The sequence below is a fragment of the Lutra lutra genome, chromosome 4, assembly GCF_902655055.1.
Source record: "Lutra lutra chromosome 4, mLutLut1.2, whole genome shotgun sequence".
Lineage (NCBI taxonomy): Eukaryota > Metazoa > Chordata > Mammalia > Carnivora > Mustelidae > Lutra > Lutra lutra.
In genome coordinates this window covers 75,104,561-75,125,956 of record NC_062281.1, presented here as the reverse complement: position 1 = coordinate 75,125,956, position 21,396 = coordinate 75,104,561, and the positions used below count along the sequence as shown (strand labels likewise).

Genomic DNA, 21,396 nt, shown 5'->3' with positions numbered 1-21,396 from the left:
GGGACCACGACCTGAGCCTAAGGCAGAGGCCCAACCCACTGAACCGCCCAGGTGCCCCGATACACCTCTGTTCTACTATTTTCTCTCTCTGTTCTAATAAGGTCTTGCCAATGGACAATTTTTTTTAAATTGCCTAAGCTTCAGTTTTATCTGTAAATCAGGGATTATACCATTGTTAGGAGGATTAAATGAGCACATAGTTACTCCTTGATAAGTGTTAACTACTATTATTATAAATTTTTAGAAAAATAGAACTGGTGATACAGTGCAAAATTAATAGTAATGGGGAGAACAAGATAAGGAGAGAAATTAAGAAGAAAACAATTATGTTAATCTAAAGAATGTGCTGATAAAATTTTAGATTAAAATTGCGTCAATGGAATGAAGGAGAAAGATGAAATCAGTGTGGGACACCTCCAAAGAATTTATTTTGTTTTTTTTTTTATAGTTTCTTTTTTTATTTATTTATTTGACAGAGATGAGAGGCAGGCGGCGGGGAGGGAAGCAGGCTCCCTGCTGAGCAGAGAGCCCGATGTGGGGCTCAATCACAGGACCCTGAGATCATGACCTGAGCTGAAGGCAGAGGCTTTAATCCACTGAGCTACCCAGGCGCCCCCAAAGAATTTATTTTAGAAACTTGATGACATGGGATATAGAGAGCAAGTGAATGAGAAATTGAGACCTATAGGTTCTTAATCTGGTGTGCAGGAAAAAGTGTGATTGTTAATGGGAAGGTTATGGCAGTAATACAGGTTTAGTTTTGGAGAGATGAACTTGATTCAGTGGGTACTTTTAAATCGAGTCCCTCAATGGGGCGTCTGGGTGGTCCAGTCAGGTCTGACTCTTGGTTTGGCTCAGGTCATGATCTCAGGATCACGAGATCCAGCCCAGCGTTGAGCTCCACATTCAGCAAGGAGTTTGCTTGAGACTCTCTCTCTCCCTCTGCTCTTCCCCTGCTCACTCACACTTTCTCTCCCTCCCTAAAATAAATAAATCTTTGAAATAACTAATTAATTAATTAATTAAGCACCTGACTATCAGTCACTGAGTGCTAAAAACGTATCTGAGAGTCATCCACAGAGGAGGTTGTTCTATGTGGGAGTGCACAAATGTTTTGATGATCAGAGGAGTTTATGTAGAGAACGAGGGTCAAGGATAGATGTGTACTTAATTATAAAAGAGGAGAAATGGATGGATTGTGTACCCAAATACAAAAGGAAATATAAATGGGAAAACAAGATATAATAAGGAAAACAATAAAATGTAATATAAAAAGAAAACAATAAAACTTCTGGAAGAAAATAGAGCATCTCCCTGACCTTCAGGTAGGCAAAGATTTCTTAAACAGGAAATAATATCATGGGCCATAAAGGAGCTGGTAAATCTTTTCCCACATCAGATTTTTTTCCTGTAAGGTCTCTAACCATGGCTGATGTAAAAAGGAACTATATAGTTGTACTTTCCAGAATAGAGACCTGGGACAGGGAGGGAAAGAGCTACAGCAGGAAACTTTTCCTTTTGTTTTCCTTTCTTCTTCCTCTTCCCTTTCTCATAGCTGTCTTCCATCAGAGCTCCTCCTCATACTGCCGCTGTCTTAAGAAGCAGCTATGGTATTGTTTGGCCTTGCTTGCTACACCAAACCCTCTGAGTCTAAGCTTGGCAGGAAGACTTCCACTGACTCCTGTGTTGGGTAAACTGACCTCTGTACTTGCCCAGTACACTAGCAGGATGGACAACAGCCCACCCCACCCCTGCCCCCAGCAGTTACAAGTTAGTCTTAATGTTCATAGGATTCTGCTGTTGGATTTGGTCTCCATGTGGATTTGTTCTCCAGGTGGATGTTTCTTTACTTACACTGAATTGAGAGCTACCTGCCTTTCCCTCTTTCCTGTTCAGTTTTGCATGTACTAATTTTGCAGAAAGTCTTGAAGATGATCTCTATTCCTGGTCTTCTGGTGCTGATACAATTTTCCCTCTTCGTTTTGTGAGACAGTTCAGTGCAAATTTGGAACTGGATTGGAGGGTATGGGTAATTAAACATATGAGCTTTGATTGTTACCTTATTCTGGCAGTCTCCATGTTGATATTTTGTTAGCTATATTTTTTGATATTCTTTTTTTTTTTTTTAAAGATTTTATTTATTTATTTGAGAGAGAGACAGTGAGAGAGAGCATGAGCGAGGAGAAGGTCAGAGAGAGAAGCAGACTCCCCATGGAGCTGGGAGCCCGATGCGGGACTCGATCCTGGGACTCCAGGATCATGACCTGAGCCGAAGGCAGTTGTCCAACCAACTGAGCCACCCAGGCATCCCTATTTTTTGATATTCTTAACTGAAAAAAATCTTGAAAGATAAAAGTAGATGAAATCTTATGTAAAAAAATTAGGTGAATTTTTATGTTCCCTAAGACCATTAGGAAGTTGGAGTCAGACTAGAAATTAGTCACTGTGTAGCTAATACACTGAAAAAAATTGTTTGTGGTCTAAATTATTTACCTTTAACATAGGGAAATTATAATATTTGAATCTAAAAATCTCTAGGGAATAAACCCACTATTGTGGCTCTTCACTAACTAGGTCGCTACTGAATATGGATTCCTCAGGGGAACAGACTTATTTCTGCTTGTCAGTACTGCTTTGACCACCACACCAAAAGTGCCTAAATTGTGCAAGAGATGCATTTGATAAGCAGTTACAGAAGGGGGAGGGAAGAAGTGACAAGCCAGTTCTCATGTGGAATGCTGAACTTAACTGCCATAACTTCCACAAACTCCATGAGGAAGTGTATGAACTATTTACTATTCCGTTCCTTAATCCCATTTTGAAAATTAAATATTTCCACAGAAGTCATAGATATGGTTCTTTTTTTTTTTTAAGATTTTATTTATTTATTTGACAGACAGAGATCACAAGTGGGCAGAGAGGCAGGCAGACAGAGTGGGGAGCAGGCTCCCCGCTGAGCAGAGAGCCCGATGCGGGGCTCGATCCCAGGATCCTGGGATCACGACCTGAGCCGAAGGCAGAGGCTTTAACCCACTGAGCCACCCAGGCACCCCGATATGGCTCTTTTTAAATAAAGTTACTCCCTAAGACTCTGTAGCTTTTTAATTTAAAGGAGTTATGTTTGTTTTCTAAGTTTCTGTTCATGAACTTTAATGTTTAAAGGTTCTATTCAAGTGAACATGAATACAGTGGATTACATGTAGTTCGACCTTCAACTGGGAAAATTGTGAATGAACTTTTCAAAGAGGCAAGAGAACATGGGGCTGTCCCTCTGAATGAAGCCACAAGAGCCTCTGGTGATAACAAATCTAAGGTAAGTGCTAAATTTAAAAACTAAATTTTATATATATAGATATAGATATATAGATGTATTCTCTATGGATTTTTATATTATTTGCAGACATTGTTTTTCTAACTATAAATGTCTATTTTAAGCATTCACTCTGTTTTTATAAGATTACAGCATTTCTATTAATGATTGAAAGTTGCAGCAATTTTTTACATCTCTGAGAAACATTTCTGTTTACCTTTTTTTTTTTTTAAATAATTATAGATTCATGTGAAATTGCAGAAAGAACACAGGTCCTGTGTATTTTTCACCCAGTTTCCTCTAACAGTTATTAACATAATTGTAGTACAGTATCAAAGCCAAGATTTGACATTGATACCGTGTATGTTTACAGTTCTATTATTTTCTCACATCCATAGATTTGTATAATTGTCAACTCAATCAAGATGCAGTTCTGTCATCACAAAGATCTCCTTCATGGTGTACCCCATTTTAGTCACACCCTCAGCCCTCTCCCCCATCATCTCTAACCTCTTGCTACCCTAATCTGTTCTCTATCTCTGTGATTTTGTAATATTAAGAATGTTATACAAATGGAATTATATAGTATGTGACCTTTGGGATTGGCTTTTTTCACTCAGCTTAATGCCCTGGAGGTCATTAGAATTACTGAGTGTCTCAGTAGTTCATTCTTTGTACTCCTGATAGCACTCCATGGTATGGAGAACCACACAATTGGTTTAACCATTTGCTTATTGAGGGATATTAGAGGTGTTTCCGGTTTAGAACTTTTACAAATAAAGCCACTGTGAGCAACTGTATACAGGTTCTTGTATGAATATTAGTTTTCATTTCTCTGGGATAAATGCCCAAGAGTCCAGTTGCTGGGTCATTTGCTAAGTATACGTTGGTTTCTTAGAAACTGCCAAACACTTTTCTGTAGCGAGTGACAGATCCAATTTCTCCATTCTTGCCAGCATTTGATATTGTCACTATTTTAAATTTTAGCTATTGTGATAAGTGTGTAGTTATAAATCATTGTGGTTTTAATTTGCATTTTCCTAATGGCCAGTGATGTTAATTAGCATGTTCCTAATGTCTAGTGATATTGAACATCTTTTCTTGTGTTTATTTGCCATTATCTTTCTTACCCCTTTCAGTAAAATGACTTTGGCCTATTTTCAAATTGGATTGTTCCTGTTGAGTTTTGAGAATTCTTTATAATAATTTCAATAGTTTTTTTTTTTTTTTAGAGATTTATTTATTTATTTGACAGAGAGAGATCACAAGCAGGCAGAGAGGCAGGTAGAGAGAGAGGAGGAAGCAGGCTCCCTGCTGAGCAGAGAGCCCGATGCGGGGCTCGATCCCAGGACCCTGAGATCATGACCTGAGCCGAAGGCAGCGGCTTAACCCACTGAGCCACCCAGGCGCCCCAATAATTTCAATAGTTTTGAGTCCTTTATCAAATATATGGATTACAAATATTTTCTTCTAGATTGTAGCTTGTCTTTTCATCCTCTTACCAGGGTTTGTCACAGAACAAAAGTTTTTAATTTTGATAAGGTCCAGTTTATCTTTTTTCTTCCTTATGGATTGTTCTTCTGGCCTCTTACCTATGAACTCTTCATCTAAACATCTAAACTCAAAGTTTTCTCCTGTTATCTAGAAAAGTTTTATAGTTTTACATTTTACACTTAAACTTGTGATCCATTTTGAGTTAATTTTACATAAGGTTTACATCAAGGTTTGTTTTTCTATTTATGGGTGTCTACTTGCTATACCACCATTTTTTGAACAGGCTCTTCTTCCTCCATTGAATTGCTTTTGTGCCTTCATAAAATTATATACATTTTTATACAGCTCTTATAACTATCAACTGACATAGTACTGGTTTACTGAGGAAGACATGAAGACATCAAGTGTCTTTTTGTGTGTAATTGTCATAATATTCTTAAAATTAACATTTTCAGCCCGGGTTTCTGCATCATAATCACATAATCACCCATATAGCCTCTGGTATTATGGTTCCATTAGTTTCTGGTATGCCTAGGCATGTGTCTTTTGAAAAAGCCTGTCTGGTGATTGTTAACAGACCTCCAACTGTTGCGAACCATTGCTGAGAATCACTCTTCTAATGAAACATAAATTTTGGTTTTCATCTTGTTACTGACTAACAGCTTACAATTCTCTTTCTGTTAAATCTAAGGTAATTTGCATTCTTGCAGGTTCTCCGACTCTGTAAGAAAAATGTGGAATTGACATATTGATATATTTAGTTGATATATTTGGTCTATAGAAAAGAAAGCAGTATGGTCATTAAAAGCTCATTTATGATATGCATGGTGATTAAAAGGAATGGCATTTTTACCTCATGAGGTACCTTCCTGAAAAATAGAAGACCTTGTGATCAGTATAGTAAAACAAAACGTACAGTCATAGTTGTTTGTTCCAGTTGAATAAAAGCAGCTTATAAAATAGTTATGGAATATTTCTTCAGGGTACTTTATACCTATTTACAAAATTCTTCCTTTACACGTGTAACTGTTACTTACTTTGTGAAATACATTTTAAACATAATTTTTATGATAAAACATCATAAAATATTAGTGATAGCTTTTTAAAATCTCTTTATACTTTAAAATATATATTTTGGTATATGACTGTATTTTTTAATTTAAGAATGGTCTAAATTATTTCAACTTCTGAGTCACTAATGTTTTTATGGGGAAAAACATAGTTTCTTCCTTAAGTATACCCCTCTGTAACATAAAACCTTCATTTTAATATAAAATTTTCCTGGAAAGTATAAGCTAGTTTGGCTAATTGTAGTTGATCTGGTTTTCAAATATATCACACATTATCATAACATTTTGCCCTGTAAACCATAGTGAATTTTGAACTCATTTGCTGTGTATTTCAGTCATTTACAGGTGGAGGATACAGATTGGGTAATTCCTTTTGTAAGCGATCTGAATACATCTATGGAGAAAATCAATTGCAAGATGTAGGTACAGTAACCAAAATGAAAAGCTTTAGATATTTGCCTCTAGTTATTACTGTTTTTAAATTTAAAAATTAGTGATATAAATATAATCTCTATATATTTTTCTGTTATTTTTGGAAACATGGATTTTAAAATGACTAATGTGTAAGCTTTAGTCTCAAGTTTTATATTTTGCACCTCAGTTGTGCCTTGCACTTAAATTGTAAATATCTTCTATATGTTGAAGGAATATATGATTCGCTGTCAGAATGAGCTTTATTTACATATAGTAATAATTATTATAAGTAGTATACTGTTAGAGAATTCGCTGAGTTGTAAACAAGGAAACTCCTAAGGTCATTCTTTGTTTTTACGTTTTAAAATTTGGAATTATAATTTCATTTAAACATGTTTACTTAAGCCTTAGGGGGTCACTGAAATTCTGGCTTACCCCTTGACATAAATTTTTATGCCCTGTGTAACAGAAAAGAATATAGGTACAGTTGAAAGAGAAAAATGGATGTGGAGTAGCAGCTGGATGCTCTCATTGCTTTCATTTTTCTCAATGAACCAGAATAATTGTACATCATGGCCAGGATCTAGCTTTGGCATTTCAGCCATTGTCGATTTGTTAAGCCACATACAAATCTGCTGAGCAAATACACTTGCTTTCATTTGCATCTTTATTTTAACAGTAACTAAAGTAATATGAATAACACTGCATTTTAAATAAAGTAAGTGGTTTATGTTGTGAATATGTTGTGAAATACCACATAAGATTTGAAGCTTAAAATTATTTGATGCAGGTGGATTCTTTTATTTCTTTATCTTTTTTCCTATCTTCAAAAGGTTCAGATTTTGCTTAAACTGTGGAGCAATGGTTTCAGTTTAGATGATGGAGAACTGAGACCTTATAATGACCCACCAAATGCTCAATTTCTGGAGTCTGTTAAAAGAGGGTAAGATATATTACTTGTATTCTATTTGTTACTTAGGGTGGGACTTTTTTTCTTAAGATACTGGAATATATTTTATAAGTGATTGCTGGGGGGAAGGGTATTTTTAATTATCTAAAGGACATGTTGCTATTCATAAGTCTTTGGTTCTTAATATGATGGAGGGGGCAGTAGACACTGGTCACTTTCAAAATATGATCAAGCGATGGTCCGTTCTGAGAAGAAACATCTTCATGTAATAAATCAGTACAGTTGATTAGCCTGTAGCTGCCTCCCCACTAAGCCACTGTCCTGCTCACTGTTAACAAGATGCCTTTCATTGCGTGTGTGCCTGAAATTCAGCACATTATATTAGAAATCTTTTAAAGTGGCATGACTGCTGGCAGAAGATTTCAGGTTAGTTTGAAGTTAGGATTTGTGAAAGTCAACCAGATATACAGTGCTCTGACCGATGGAAAGAACATCATAGCTCAGCTCTTCTTGCTAGAGGATGAAAAGTCAAGTGATTTTGTTAGGATTATAAAAGCTTTTCTGCATTATGCTTTCACTGGCTGACAATGCAATCATTCCTAAGTAGAAATACAACCAAACAGAAGGTTGGTGATGAACTGGAGATTTAAGAAGCAGTGAAGGGACCGGAGTAGAAGGTTAGACACCATTCAGGAACTGAAGCTGGGACTTTTCCATGTGATGCATATATCCAAGGAGAGTAGCTCAAGTGGAGTGGAGGTGAAGCAGCAGCATAAGATCTGGATTTGAATTCTACAAAGATAAGGTCAAGATACCAAAAAATGGCAAGAAATGCTGTAAGCAATATGCTGACGTCATTTGAGAAAGGTGGGAAGCTGTCCTAGGAGGCAGTATGTGGTGGTGGTAAATATAAGGAAATAATAGTTTAAGTCGGTGTTGTGGACTTGGAAACCTGCAGTCACTGGGAAGAGCTGGGAGTGACTGTTTAAGGGAGGTGTTTGTTCATCTGCTAAGGGAAGATCAACATTACTGTTGAAATTGATGCTTATTTCAAGATGTTAAAAGACAAGAGTGTATTGATGATGGATGTATTATAATGTAGATCAAAACTCATTTATTCTTAAATGAAAATAAGCCATAATCTTTGTGGGCAGTGTCCAAGCAGTCCTGGTGTCCTAAAAGAGGTTTTGTTTTTGTTTTGTTTTTTTACTATATCCTGAAGTATAAATTATGATCAAGAACAATTTTTGAAAAGACTCCTTGAAAAAATGATTGACGTCAGATAGTGGTTGTCAACTGTAGAATCACTGTCCTGTACTTAAGACAAATATTGAGTAACACCATCTTCACTGTCCTCGAAGAACTCGTAGATAATATAATCTGTCCATGCATATTATTTTCCCAAAAAAAGATAAAAATTTCATCTTAAATATATTGAAATAAAATAATTTATCATAAAATTGTATGTATTTCAGTTTATAAATGCTTTGGTCTGACCACACCCAGAGCATAATAAAGGTAATCAGATAGTTTGCACCTGTGTACAGTCTAGCATTTCTCAAGAAAATGTGACAAACATAAAAACAGAATAATGAGGTATGTGAGGTTGGCAACGTAATTACTGTCGGTGGTGTTGCAGTCAGGGACTTGATAATGTTCCAAACAAAACAAAGTGCAGTCTTCTCTCAGTTTATATGGTACACGTATTCCTGAAAATTTTATAGTGTATTAATAAAATGCCCCCCCACCAAAAAAAGGTTTTTTGCTTCTTTGGAAAACAGACTCTAAGCCTTAAATTTTAGAATCAGACATTACAGCACTGGTGTCATCCTTGCACAACTCTAGCAGGGCATTCGGTGGTTCTATGGAACCTAAGACAAGACTTTTTATTAGGCAAGATGAATCCCAGTGGCAGTGCTTCTTGTATTTGGATCCCAACCCTGAATGACAGCAGCACTCATGAATCACACAACGATCAAAGACCACCAATCCATTTTCAAAACTTCTTCCACGGAGTTTAGAAATAAATATCTGCATTAACTATTATGTCCTTATAGGAATTTTCTAGTGCTTATTTAGGTATAAATTGCTATCTTGCAATTTGGCTTTCTAAATGTTAAAAGCCCTCCCAAGGTCATTGTGACAGCAAAAAGTCCCTATAGTGAGAATCACTAGGAATAAGGTGATGCAACTTTTTTAAAATTTTAATTCCAGTATACTTAACATACAGTGTTATATTCATTTCAGATATACAATATAGTGATTGAGTGATTCTATGCATCCCTGAGTGCTCATGGACAAGGGCAGTCCTTAATCCCCTCACCTATTTAACCCATTCCCCCACACCCATCTACCTAAGATAACCATGAGTTTGTTCTCTGTAGTTAAGAGTCTGTTTCTTGGTTTGTCTCTCTTTTTTTTCCTTTGCTCGTTTGTTTCTTAAATTCCACAGATGAGTGAAATCATATGGTACTTGTCTTTCTTTGACTGACTGACTTATTTTGCTTAGTATTATACTCTGGTTCCATCCATGTCATTGCAAATGGCAAGATTTCATTCTTTTTTGTGGCTGAATAATATTCCTCTGTGTCTGTGTGTGTGTGTGTGTGTGTGTGTGTGTGTGTGTGTGTGTGGCACATCTTTTCCATTCATCAAACAGACACTTGGCCTGCTTCCATATTTTGGCTATTGTAAATAATGCTGCTATAAATATAGGGATGCATGTCATCTCTTTGCATTAGTGTTCTTGTATTTTTTGTGTAAATACCCAGGAGTGTAATTGCTGGATCATAAGGTAGTGACTTTAACTTTTTGAGGAACCTCCGCACTATTTTCTACAATGACTGTACCTGTTTGCATTCCCACCAACAATGCAAGAGGGTTCCTTTTTCTCCACATCCTCATCAACACTTATCTCCTGTGTTTTTGATTTTAGCTATTCTGACAGGTATGAGGTGATACCTCAAATGACACAAAGAAATGGAAAGACATTCTATGCTCATGGGTTGGAAGAACAAATTTTGTGAAAATATCTGTACTACCAGGCAGTCCCTATCAAAATACCAACAGCATTTTTCACAGAACTACAATAGACAATCCTAGAATTTGTATGGAATGACGAAAGACCCTAAATAGCCAAAGCAATTTTGAAAAAGGAAAGCAAATTTAGAGGTATCATAATTTGATGCAACTTGAAGAAGAAAATATCTATAGGGACTAATCAATCATCATGGAAATTTTCATATTATAATTTAAGCAAAAGTTGCTGTTTTCCAGTATAGCTCACACGTTGATTATAGTAATGTCCATAGTGTAGATTAATTTTTTTTACGTTAACTAAAATCTTTTCCCCTTTTTAAAAGAGAGATTCCCTTGGAGCTTCAGCGGCTTGTTCATGGCGGCCACGTGAATTTGGATATGGAGGACCATCAGGATCAAGAGTACATAAAACCTAGGTTGAGGTTCAAGGCTTTTAGTGGAGAAGGACAAAAACTTGGAAGGTAAAACCCTAAAGTGAGAAAAATACTTGTCTTTGCTCAGTGTGACTTTTCTTTGAGAATCAAAAAAGCAAAATAACCTAGAAAGTAAAAATTAAAACAGGAACCCTGAAGACCTTGCTGATGGAATTAGATATGCAAATCTAGTGATGACATTAGTACCGAATACTTCAGTAGCAGTTACCACATTCCTGGCCCTGTAGGTACTTTTTTTTTTTTTTTTAAATATTTTATTTATTTATTTGACAGAGAGAGAGAGAGAGCACAAGTAGTCAGAGAGGCAGACAGAGAGAAAGGGGGGAAGCAGGCTCCCTGCTGAGCAGAGAGCCCCATGCGGGGCTCGATCCCAGGACCCTGAGATCATGACCTGAGCCGAAGGCAGAGGCTTAACCCACTGAGCCACCCAGGTGCCCCCCCCTGTAGGTACTTTAAACATACACTAACTCACTTAATCTTCACAACTCCTGGATGGAGATCCTTGATGACTTCATTCGCTAATGCAGTACTGTGCCCTAGGTGACTCAACTAGCCAGCAGTTATTTGTGGGATTCAGACTCACACACTGCTTTTTACCATTGTGCCATCCTGCCTCTTTCTGATTACGTGGGCTCAGAAGGGGAAATTGTTAAAGGTTCTTGATGGAGACTGAACAATAGGCATCTTAGATCACAACTATAAGCATGCCTGTCTGTCATAAGTAATTGCAGCAAGAGTAATGTGCTGAAGTTGGTTGTTTTCAGAATATGTAAGCCGCCGAACTCTTTCTTCAAGTTAGGGAAAACCAGCACATAAAACACTTAACAAAACCTTCATGTGTCCAGAAAGTAACTTTCTGAAATGGCTCATTTACCAAGATTTCCAGGCAACTACTGAACAGAAAAAGAATTAAAAAGAAGCAAACAGAACAGAAGTGGAAATAATTCCATTGTCTTCCATAGCTGGCAATCTTATTGCAAACAGAACATTACACAGATAGAAACTAACTTAATTTTTTCTGTAATATTATAGATAATTGTGGGATAAACCTAAATGCAATAAAAATTCTACCCAGGTCTTTCATGTAGTATCATAGGAACAAGCAGATCATAGGGACAAAACTGCAAATGTACAGTGGCACAGTAAACGGTACAACTGCATAAAAATTAGCTCAGTGAGCTGGAATAGAGCCCAACATACTTAGAAAATTACAGAATCATTTTTGATAAGCAGGGCTAACAAGTAGACTGTTGCTGTAGGCTTTTGAGCTTGTGCATATGATGATACAGATCGCGAGAGGAAGCAAATGTCTCTGTTTAAGAACAGTTGCTTCCTGTTTCTCACACTGTGCAGTCCAAAAGATTCCATTTGCCACTCACCCATTCTGGCCACTAAGCCTGAGTTTTGACTTCATCTTGATCCCTGGACCCTTAAGGGTCCTCTTCTCTAAAGCCTAACAACCCCTTCCTTCTTGCATTTGCTTCATTTTCTTATCCCAGCAGTTCTGCAGCCCCTTGCCTTACTGTTCAGCCATTGGATTTGTCTGCCCCTGTGCTGTTCAGTGCTGTTGGGGATATTCACACCCCATGCTAAGAATGCGAACTGTGCCTCTCCCACTCTCGAAGAGCTGATCCCAAATGTTCCCTGCCCTCATCTCAGCAGATTTTTTGCTTCCAGCTTTCCTGAGAAAATGGAGCCTGATAGGAATTACTTTTCCAATATATTCCTCTTAGCCTCGAAGTTTATTAAATCCATCTTTACTACCCTCTCTTAAGTTAGAAGATGTTTATCTTCCTGACCAAGGGACTCACTCTTCTTACAACCACCCTACGTCCTGTCCTCCAATCTGCCTAGAAAGTTTGTTTTATCAATTCCCTCTTTTTAAAAATTCTTTTAATATGATACTTGAAACATACAAGCAGTATTTTGAAAATGTCATTGTATTTTGATCAGTAAAGGAGAATAAGGAGAAAGTTTTAAGTAGTAAGCAGGTATAACTTTGAAGGCTAAATAGTAAAGTTATTGTAACTTTTTAAAATGTGTTTTTATACATTGCTCGCTAACCAACTTGCTCAACCGCCTATCTCTGTGGCTCTGAGCCTGTCTTTCAATCTCTCTGACTCTGTTGTTTCCCTATAAAATGATATGGTTGGCCTAAACTATCTTGAAAATACATTCCTGTCCTCAAATGTTATTATTCCACATAATTTCATTTTGACATACACACATCTTATAAAGAAACACATAAAAGAGCTTTCCTTACCTAGTATCCTTACTTGGTACTTTCTTTTTGTATTTTGAAAGCTTATCTGGTCAGAATCTGTTTTAAATAGAAACCATTAAAGTACAGAAACCGCATCTGCTCATCTCATCTAATAGAGGTAACTTTTCCCTCCCTAGTTGTTGTTAGGATAGGAATTACAAGGCTAATAGCTGCCTTTGAGGAAGTTTCAACTATATAAAAGCACCGTTTGAAATGCTTCTATGTCCTCATTAACTTAATCTTTACCACTGTGCTGCCAAGTTGTCTGTTTTGCAGATGAAGAAACTCTGTGTTAAGTGACTTGCGCAGGGTCACACATCTAGCAAGTGGCTGAGTCAGAATCCTGGAATCAGGCTTCTGGATCCTTGCTGTTAATTATTAAGTCACGATTCCCTCATTCATACCATGATTTAAATGAACTGACAAACACAGTGGTGGCTGTGATGGTGGTAGTGATGATGATGATGGTGGTGGTGGTGATGATTATGTATACACCTAGTTTTCAGTGAGGCAGAGGAAGATCAAAGTCCTTTGCATTTAGTGTCCCTTCCCTTTGGTTTTTGTACCTCTCCCTGTGTAAGGGACACAGACCCTTGACATAGTGAATCATCTTCTGGTCAAGGGTTTAAGGCCTCAGTTCCAAACTCGAAAGAAAATTCCTTAAGACTACCTGATCAATGATTGCAAATCATCATTTTCTTTTTTATGTTTTTATCATATATATTCTGAAGTTGATTCTAAAATATGTATTAAGAAAAAGCTAAAGAAAGGGGAAGTGTTAGCAATAAGTACAAGTTAATTTTTCTACCTTACTGTGTATTTTGAGAAACTTTGGTGGGAATAAGAGTCAAGATGAGCAAAGAATGCTCCTAGAACTTATATGCTAATAAATATGTTCTTACGTTTTTTGAAAGAAAATAATTTGTAGGATGCTATCTGAAACTCAGTATTTGAAAAAATAGACATTAAGACTATTAAATAATCCCTTTAGGTAACTTAGAGAAGATTAAGATTTGACAAATGTCTATAAAGAATTTGGCCAAATTTGTTTTTAATTTGTTCTCGTTTCTTAATCCAAAAGGATTTTTTTTTTTTACACTGACTTTCAGTTTACAATTACAGTTCATTCTGCTAGTATTAGAAGTCATTAAGATAAAGTGGTGCTAAGGTCATTAGTAATCAAGTTCCAATGATAAGATGTCCTATCAAATAAGTTTCATGATAAATTAGTCACCATAGGGGCACCTGGTTGGCTCAGTTGGTTAAGCGTCCAACTCTTGATTTTGGCTCAAGTCGTGATCTCAGGGTCCTGGGATTGAGCCCTGTGTTGGACTCTGTGCTCACTGTAGAGTCTGCCTGTCCCTCCCTTACTCCCCAACTTGTGCGTACTCTCTAAGATAAAACCTTTTAAAAAATAAATAAATCTATCACCATATATAAAACTTCATTGCTCACTAACACATAGAAATTACTTCTCTTGGGGCGCCTGGGTGGCTCAGTGGGTTAAGCCGCTGCCTTCAGCTCAGGTCATGATCCCAGGGTCCTGGGATCGAGTCCCGCATCGGGCTCGCTGCTCAGCAGGAAGCCTGCTTCCCTTCCTCTCTCTCTGCCTGCCTCTCTGCCTACTTGTGATCTCTCTCTATCAAATAAATAAATAAAATCTTTAAAAAAAAAAAAAGAAATTACTTTTCTTTTATAAAGCAGTAACTACATAAATCAGATGTTTTAAAGTAATATTAGGTAAGTTTAAGCCAATAGTTTAGTGTTGATATGTACAAAAATAGCTGGCACCTGTTGAAATATTGTTGTAGGCGCTGTGGGACTTACTGATAATAACAAACCTACATAACATCTTATTATTTCCCCTCCCCATTTTATACATGATAAAATTGGAATTCAGAGAGATTAAGTTACTTCCTCAAGTTTATGCAGTTGACATAGCTGGGATTTGAAACCAAGTCTGCCTGTACTCATAGTCATTCTTTGACATTAACTTGTCAAAGTTAATTGACAGAGTTGCTCAGATTTCTGAGTAAAGATTGTTGTGTTAAACAGCTTCATGGAATTCAAAGGGATAAGGGAGGAAAGAATACAAAGTTAAGCTTTTGAAAGAGATTGGATAAGCTAAACTAGAATCATAGGCAACAAAAGAATTTTAATATAACAAAGAAGTTAGAAGAAGTATGGGAGACTCAAAGGAATCCATGTTTTTCCTGGTCCAGAAGTCATAGGCAGGAACACTTTAGAATCAGAGATGGGTTTCAGTGGTTACTCCACCATCTTCAGTTTGTTGCATCTTATGTATTCAGATATGTATGCATCTGATGTATTCAGATTCGTGTTCTAATTCTTCAGTTCTTCTTTCTTAGCCTTACCCCTGAAATAGTCAGTACACCTTCATCCCCAGAAGAGGAAGATAAGTCAATACTTAATGCGGTTGTTCTTATTGATGATTCTGTGCCAACAACAAAAATTCAAATCAGATTAGCAGATGGGAGTCGTTTGATACAAAGATTCAATAGTACACACAGGTAAGCTTGTTTGTGATTTCGCACACGGTAACTTATCTTTATAAAACTATGTGAGTGAGTAATGAAGAATGAGGAATTCTTTACATACACTTCTTAAGTTTTTGAGAGAAGAAAAATACTTCAAAGGCATAATAGGTGTGTGAAATACTTAGCATTTGAACATACTAATGCAAATCCAGTTATCATTCAAAAATAAGATTGTTAAAAGTTGCACTTTTGCACTGTTGCTAAAACCATGTGAAGTGGGATTCAGCTTGGCTTAATATGGTAAATATAGTGAAACCTTATTTGGACTTTAATCATTTAAGAATTATGATAATTCTGATTAGAGTTTTCTATCTTAGCATACTCTTCACAATATAAATTTGTAATGTAGATAAAGTATAATTGTACTATTGTCAAGTACTTTATTTTTTTTTTGTCAGGTACTCAAACTTTTTAAAATGTCATTTTAACATTCATTTATACATTTGTTGTACTAATAATGTACCAATTTTATTTTTTCCTTAAAGGATGTATTTATAATCTTAGTTGAATTGCTAGGCATATGTGAAGGTCTTTAAAAAAGGATAATTTTTAAAAATTGTCCCTATGACTTAAACCTTTCATAGTTACAGACTGATCTTGACACAGGCCATTCTGGGGTACCTTTTTTTGGGTCACCTGCTGCTAAGATATTTTATACTCTGAAAGAAGTAGAACCTGCACTTTTAGCATAATAACATTGTTGACATTTATTTTATGCATAAGTCACCTAAAGATTGTCTCTGTTTACAGAAAAAGTAAATACAAGCTACACTCCAGAGTTAAAGCTCACATTTTATCTGTAATCCAATATAAATCCATCCATTGAAATAATGTAAATTTTTTAAAATTACAACACATTTAAATAAGGATTAGAATTATGACTTATATTACTATCATCTAATGTTAGCTAAAGGCTTACATGAAAATAAAACTTTCATATCACAAATTATTTTTATCTTATTTCTTCAGGATCCTGGATGTCCGGGACTTTATTATACAGTCCCGTCCTGAATTTGCGACTCTTGACTTTATTCTTGTGACTTCATTTCCAAATAAAGAGCTAACAGATGAAAGCCTGACACTACAAGAAGCAGATATTCTTAACACTGTGATACTCCAGCAACTAAAATAATACTGCTCCTATCCATGCAGTAGCATGTAGGAAAGATGATGTGCCATAATAATAAGGAAAATACTTAGAGCATTAAGAAAACAAAACTATTTTTATTATTTATACAGATAAATTTCAGTTTTATTCTTATCCTGTCTTCCAGCCTTAGTCTAGATGAATTTGAACCAGGAATAGATTTTGAGATAAATATGTTTGAATTTTTAGTTGCAGGGCTGGTTTATGTCGTTAACTTGTAAATATTCAGGCAAACCAATTTGTTACGTGCTCTGGGTTAATGTAACAACATTTGTTTGCAGAGGAAATGAACAGAACCCCATTTTGATAAATGTGTTTGGTAAAATTTGCACTGAAGTTTCTTGATGGTGCATTGATCAACAGCCATCAAGAAATCCTCTGATCAAATTGGAATTTTTTCTGTGATATATGCCGAAAAGTATCTATATTCTGATTCTGAAATATGATGATCATATAATTATTTCTCCTATTAAGATTGTATGCGTCCTTTTTACTTACTGATTTAGCTGTATTACTAGTGTCAAAAAATACGGTTTGGCCTTGTATTTTATAGAACTATGACCATCATAAGCCAGAAACAAGGACAGAAAGGTCAGCAGTTCTTGAGAACATCCATTAAAGAGCACTTTAAAATAGAGTAATTACAATCTGTCCCAGAGCCTGCCTTGATCACATTCATTTATTTATTCAACACATTTTTCTAAGGGACCCACTATTTATACTGAACACTGTTCTAAGTGTTTAATCCAGAATGTATTCTACTCCAGGGCAAAATGAGTGTACAAATTCAGAAATGTAAATTCTGTCAGCCAGACTGGATCTAAAGAATTACCAGCAAAAATATTTGCATTTCTGCCAAAGCCAGGTATTTCCTATATGAAGTAGGCTATATCAGGAATGATAGAAAAGCTTTTTCTTCCTCCCAGATACCATTTCATCTTTGGTCACCACACCTGGTGGGGTTTCTGTAGCTGCTGTAACAAATTACTATAAACTTAGTGGCTTAAAATAGCAGAAATTTATTATTTTGTAATTCTGTAAGTTGGATGTCCAACATGGGTCTCACTGGCTAAGATAAGGCATTGACAAGGCTGTATTCCCTCTGAGAGGCCCCAGGGGAGAATCATTTCCTCGTGTTTCCAGCTCCTAGGGGCCACCTGCATTTCTTGGCCTGTGGCCCTTCCCATCTTCAAAGCCAGTAATACTACATTCTGACCCTTCTCTGTCATCACATCTCATTGACAACAGCCAGGAAAAGTTCTCTGCTTTTAAGGACTCATGATTGGATTGGGCCCACCATTAGTTCCGGATTATCTGCCTGTCATCAAGTCTGTAGTAACCTTAGCTGCCTCTTTAATGTCCCTTTTACTATGCAAAGTGACATATCACAGGTTTCTGGAGGCTCCAGGGGTGACTCCGTTCCTTGCCTCTTCGAGGGCTCTTCTCATCTCTTCACTCTAGCTCATCCCTCCAATCTCTGCTTCTGTCCTTACATATTTTACTACCTACTGTATTTCTCCTGCCTTATTCTTACAAGGACCCTTGTGATAATTACCAGAAAAATCTCATCTCAAAATGCTTAACTTAATCACATTGGCAAAATCTTTTTCCTGTGTAAGGTCACAAATTTACAGGTATGGTGATTAGAACATGAATATTTTGGAGGCCATTCTGACTACCACAGTCCACTCTTGCCCCAAAGATTGACATAAGGTCACCCCATTCAAAGGTGCTCAAAAGTGTCAACCCATTATAGCATCAAAGTGCAAAACCTTATCTGAATCTCACCAGCTCAAAAGTCCCAAACTTCATTTAAATCATCTAAATCAAGTATGAGTGAGGGTCTGAGTATGATTCCTGGGACACAATTCCTCTCCATCTCTGTACCTGTGAAACTAGAAAAACAGTTATCTCCTCCCAAATATAATGGTAGGACAGGCATAGAATGGGGTTTATAGACATTCCTGTTCAAACAATGGAATGAGAAAAGGAGCTATGCACACTCCATTAGGTGTCACATCTCTATGGTCCAGAGCACTATCTTCTGAGTCCTCTTTCCTCTTTCATGAAAGGCGGCAGTGGTTCGCAGCTGAGTAGTTTTATCAGCTTGTTTCTTAACTATGGAATTGTGGGAAGTCCAGCTATCTTTCATTTCAAACCATCTTCATCCTTTTCAATTTAAGATAGCAGGGTCTGCTGGTTTAACATTCTCCAGAAACTTGGGGATCTTGTGTGCCTATTAGGGGGATTCAGCTTTTAAACCAGAGGCCCAGGTGCAAAGCATTCATAGGTAATCTCATCTCTCTTTTTGGCTTCTTCAGCAAAGGCTGGGAGGATCTTTGAGTCACACCCTGTGTCTCTTCAAGGATCTGTGGTGTGACAGAAAACTCAGGCCTTCCTCAGGTGTTAGCCAAAGGTTGTATAGCTGTACCTTCATCTCTCCCTAGAGACGACTTCACTGACAGCGAATCCCTTAATTGGAATGTCTTTTGTCCTTTGGATAGGCTAAGAATTTCCAAATCATTGAGTCCTGTTTTCTTTATATTTAACAGTTCTCTCCTCAATTTGTCTATCTCTACTCACGTTGTACTATAACCAGCAAGAAGAAACCAGTCTTCACCTTGCACACTTTGCTTAGAAGTCTCTTCAACCGAATGTCTTAAGTTTATCCCTTACAACTTGCTTTCCACACAACTGCAGACACGTTGCAGCTAAGCTTCTTGCCACTATATAACCAGAATCTCTTCCTTCACTTTCCAACAGCACGTTCCTCGTTTCCGACTAAGTCCTCATTTCTACCAGGTCCTCGTTGGCAGCACCTTTAATATCCCATTTTCTTCTAACAGTCTGTTTATGACAATTTGCATAATCTCCCTGGCAATTTAGGTGCTCTCTACCATGCTCCTTTCTTCCTCCAGCCCTCACTAGCATTAACATCCATAGATGTGCTAGCAGTGTTCAAGGCAATCCTGCCTCTTTCTGCCATCCTAAAAACTCTTCCAACCTCTACCCACGGTCTCATCCCAAAGCTATCCTCTCATTTTTAGGTGTTTGTTCCAGCAGCGCCCCATATCCAGGTATCTGGGAAAGTCTACTATGCCTATTCACTGCCACTTGACTTGAATGTGCCAATAGGAGATTTGGAATTCACTTTCTCTGGGGGATCTGCTTATTTCAAGGAGGTGAACTGACCTGTGGTAGGGGTTTTCCTACTGGCAGTGCTCTCAGAACTCCCACAGGATGGAAGTGTTGAAATCACCACGGCAGAGAAACTTGTTCTCAGTGTCACAATGCAGAGTGAGAAGATTATTCCTAATAACAGGAAGCCATGCGCCTCTCCACCAATTGACAACTTGGAGATTATATAAATAATAACAGTTTAAAATGTTACCAGGGATAAACATTTTCATAGGAGCAAAATCATCTTCCTTAGGAAATACACTATTCAAACAAATGAACATTTTAAATAAAAGGGCACTGCCCTATTTTGGATTAACAAAATGTGGTGACGGGATTAACCATACCCTGTAAAAGTATTTGAAATGTTACTCCTGTAGTTTCTTTTTATCACTTAGATGGAGTGCCTATAGACTCACATACAAAAGCGACTGCCATTTTTGTATATGATAGTCTTCGAATGTAGAGATTTATATTAGGAGGGAGAATTAAACATTCAGAATAACACTTTCACATGTACTACATAGTGTTTTGCTTCATTAGAGTCATTTTCCTGAATTCTTTCTACTATTGCAGTCACTGTAACTTATGAAATTTATAATCATCCCAAAAAGATTATGTTACAATGAGCAGGTAGACAACCATGTGTGAGGTCAATTGTTTTGCATGACCTATGTAATCAAAAAGTTTTAAGTGTCTGCTTTACCAATAAAGAACATGTTCACTGAAAGTCATTGAAAATCCTTTTCAAAATTTCCTTGATTTGCAGTTTTATTTGAAAGACTTAATGGATTATTTTAAAGCATGAATAACATTAGCTGTGGTTTAATTTCTTGTGATGCATCTTTTTGAAAAGAACTGAATTGTAGCAATGTTATCTCTATTTCCTGTTACTCTTGCTGTTTTTAATTCCACCAAAATAAAGGTGCAAATTTTTCTTAATTTTTTGCCACAGTGGATTTCTGAAAACCTTGTCTCAACATGAGTTGGTAAAGTACGTCATTATTTTCCCCTTAAAGAGTTTTTTGTCCCCGTTCAGTGATACAAATTAATATGTCATGTATGTGTCCAACGTTGTCATAAAGACTAAGAAATTCTTTTTGTCATCTTCTGTACAATTTTAAGTTAAAGTGTCTTTTAATTCCAAGGAAATGATTTATAAAAGGAGCCCTGGTGCATATGTATAACAGTGTGTGTGTGTGTGTGTGTGTCTCCCCACATAGCACACAAAAATTAGTAGGGGTAGCAACATAATCATATTTAAGACAGTGGCTTTTCTTGTCTTAAGATTGGGAATAGAACAGTATTTAAAATGAGTATGTGTCCTTTGTATTTGCTTTTTGGTTCATATTTCCCTTATCTACGTAGTGTACCTTTCAGTGTACTCTTTAGAACATTGTTAATTATGAAGTGTCCCATGTTGTTCCCACATTTAACAGCTTCCCCTCTTTGTTCTTCATTTTTGTCTTTGTGGGAAAGGCTTGTTTCTTCTAATGTTAACAGTTTTTATCATTTTTAACCCTAGGATCGGGAATGGTAAAAAATATGATTTTTAGTTTTCTACCATAATCTGTTGATTA

General features: G+C 36.7%; 1 protein-coding gene across 1 annotated transcript in view; it reads left to right on the top strand.

Annotated features, from left to right (window-relative positions):
- UBXN2B (UBX domain protein 2B) overlaps positions 1-20,758 on the top strand; it is a 29,314-nt gene extending 8,556 nt beyond the window's left edge. Inside the window, exons 3-8 of the mRNA XM_047727001.1 lie at positions 3,163-3,313; positions 6,210-6,293; positions 7,122-7,231; positions 10,561-10,698; positions 15,304-15,465; positions 16,462-20,758. Coding sequence (XP_047582957.1) covers positions 3,163-3,313; positions 6,210-6,293; positions 7,122-7,231; positions 10,561-10,698; positions 15,304-15,465; positions 16,462-16,624 — 808 coding nt within the window. The 3' untranslated portion in view covers positions 16,625-20,758. The remainder of the gene's footprint in view (positions 1-3,162; positions 3,314-6,209; positions 6,294-7,121; positions 7,232-10,560; positions 10,699-15,303; positions 15,466-16,461) is intronic.
- The last annotated feature ends 638 nt before the right edge of the window (positions 20,759-21,396 follow it).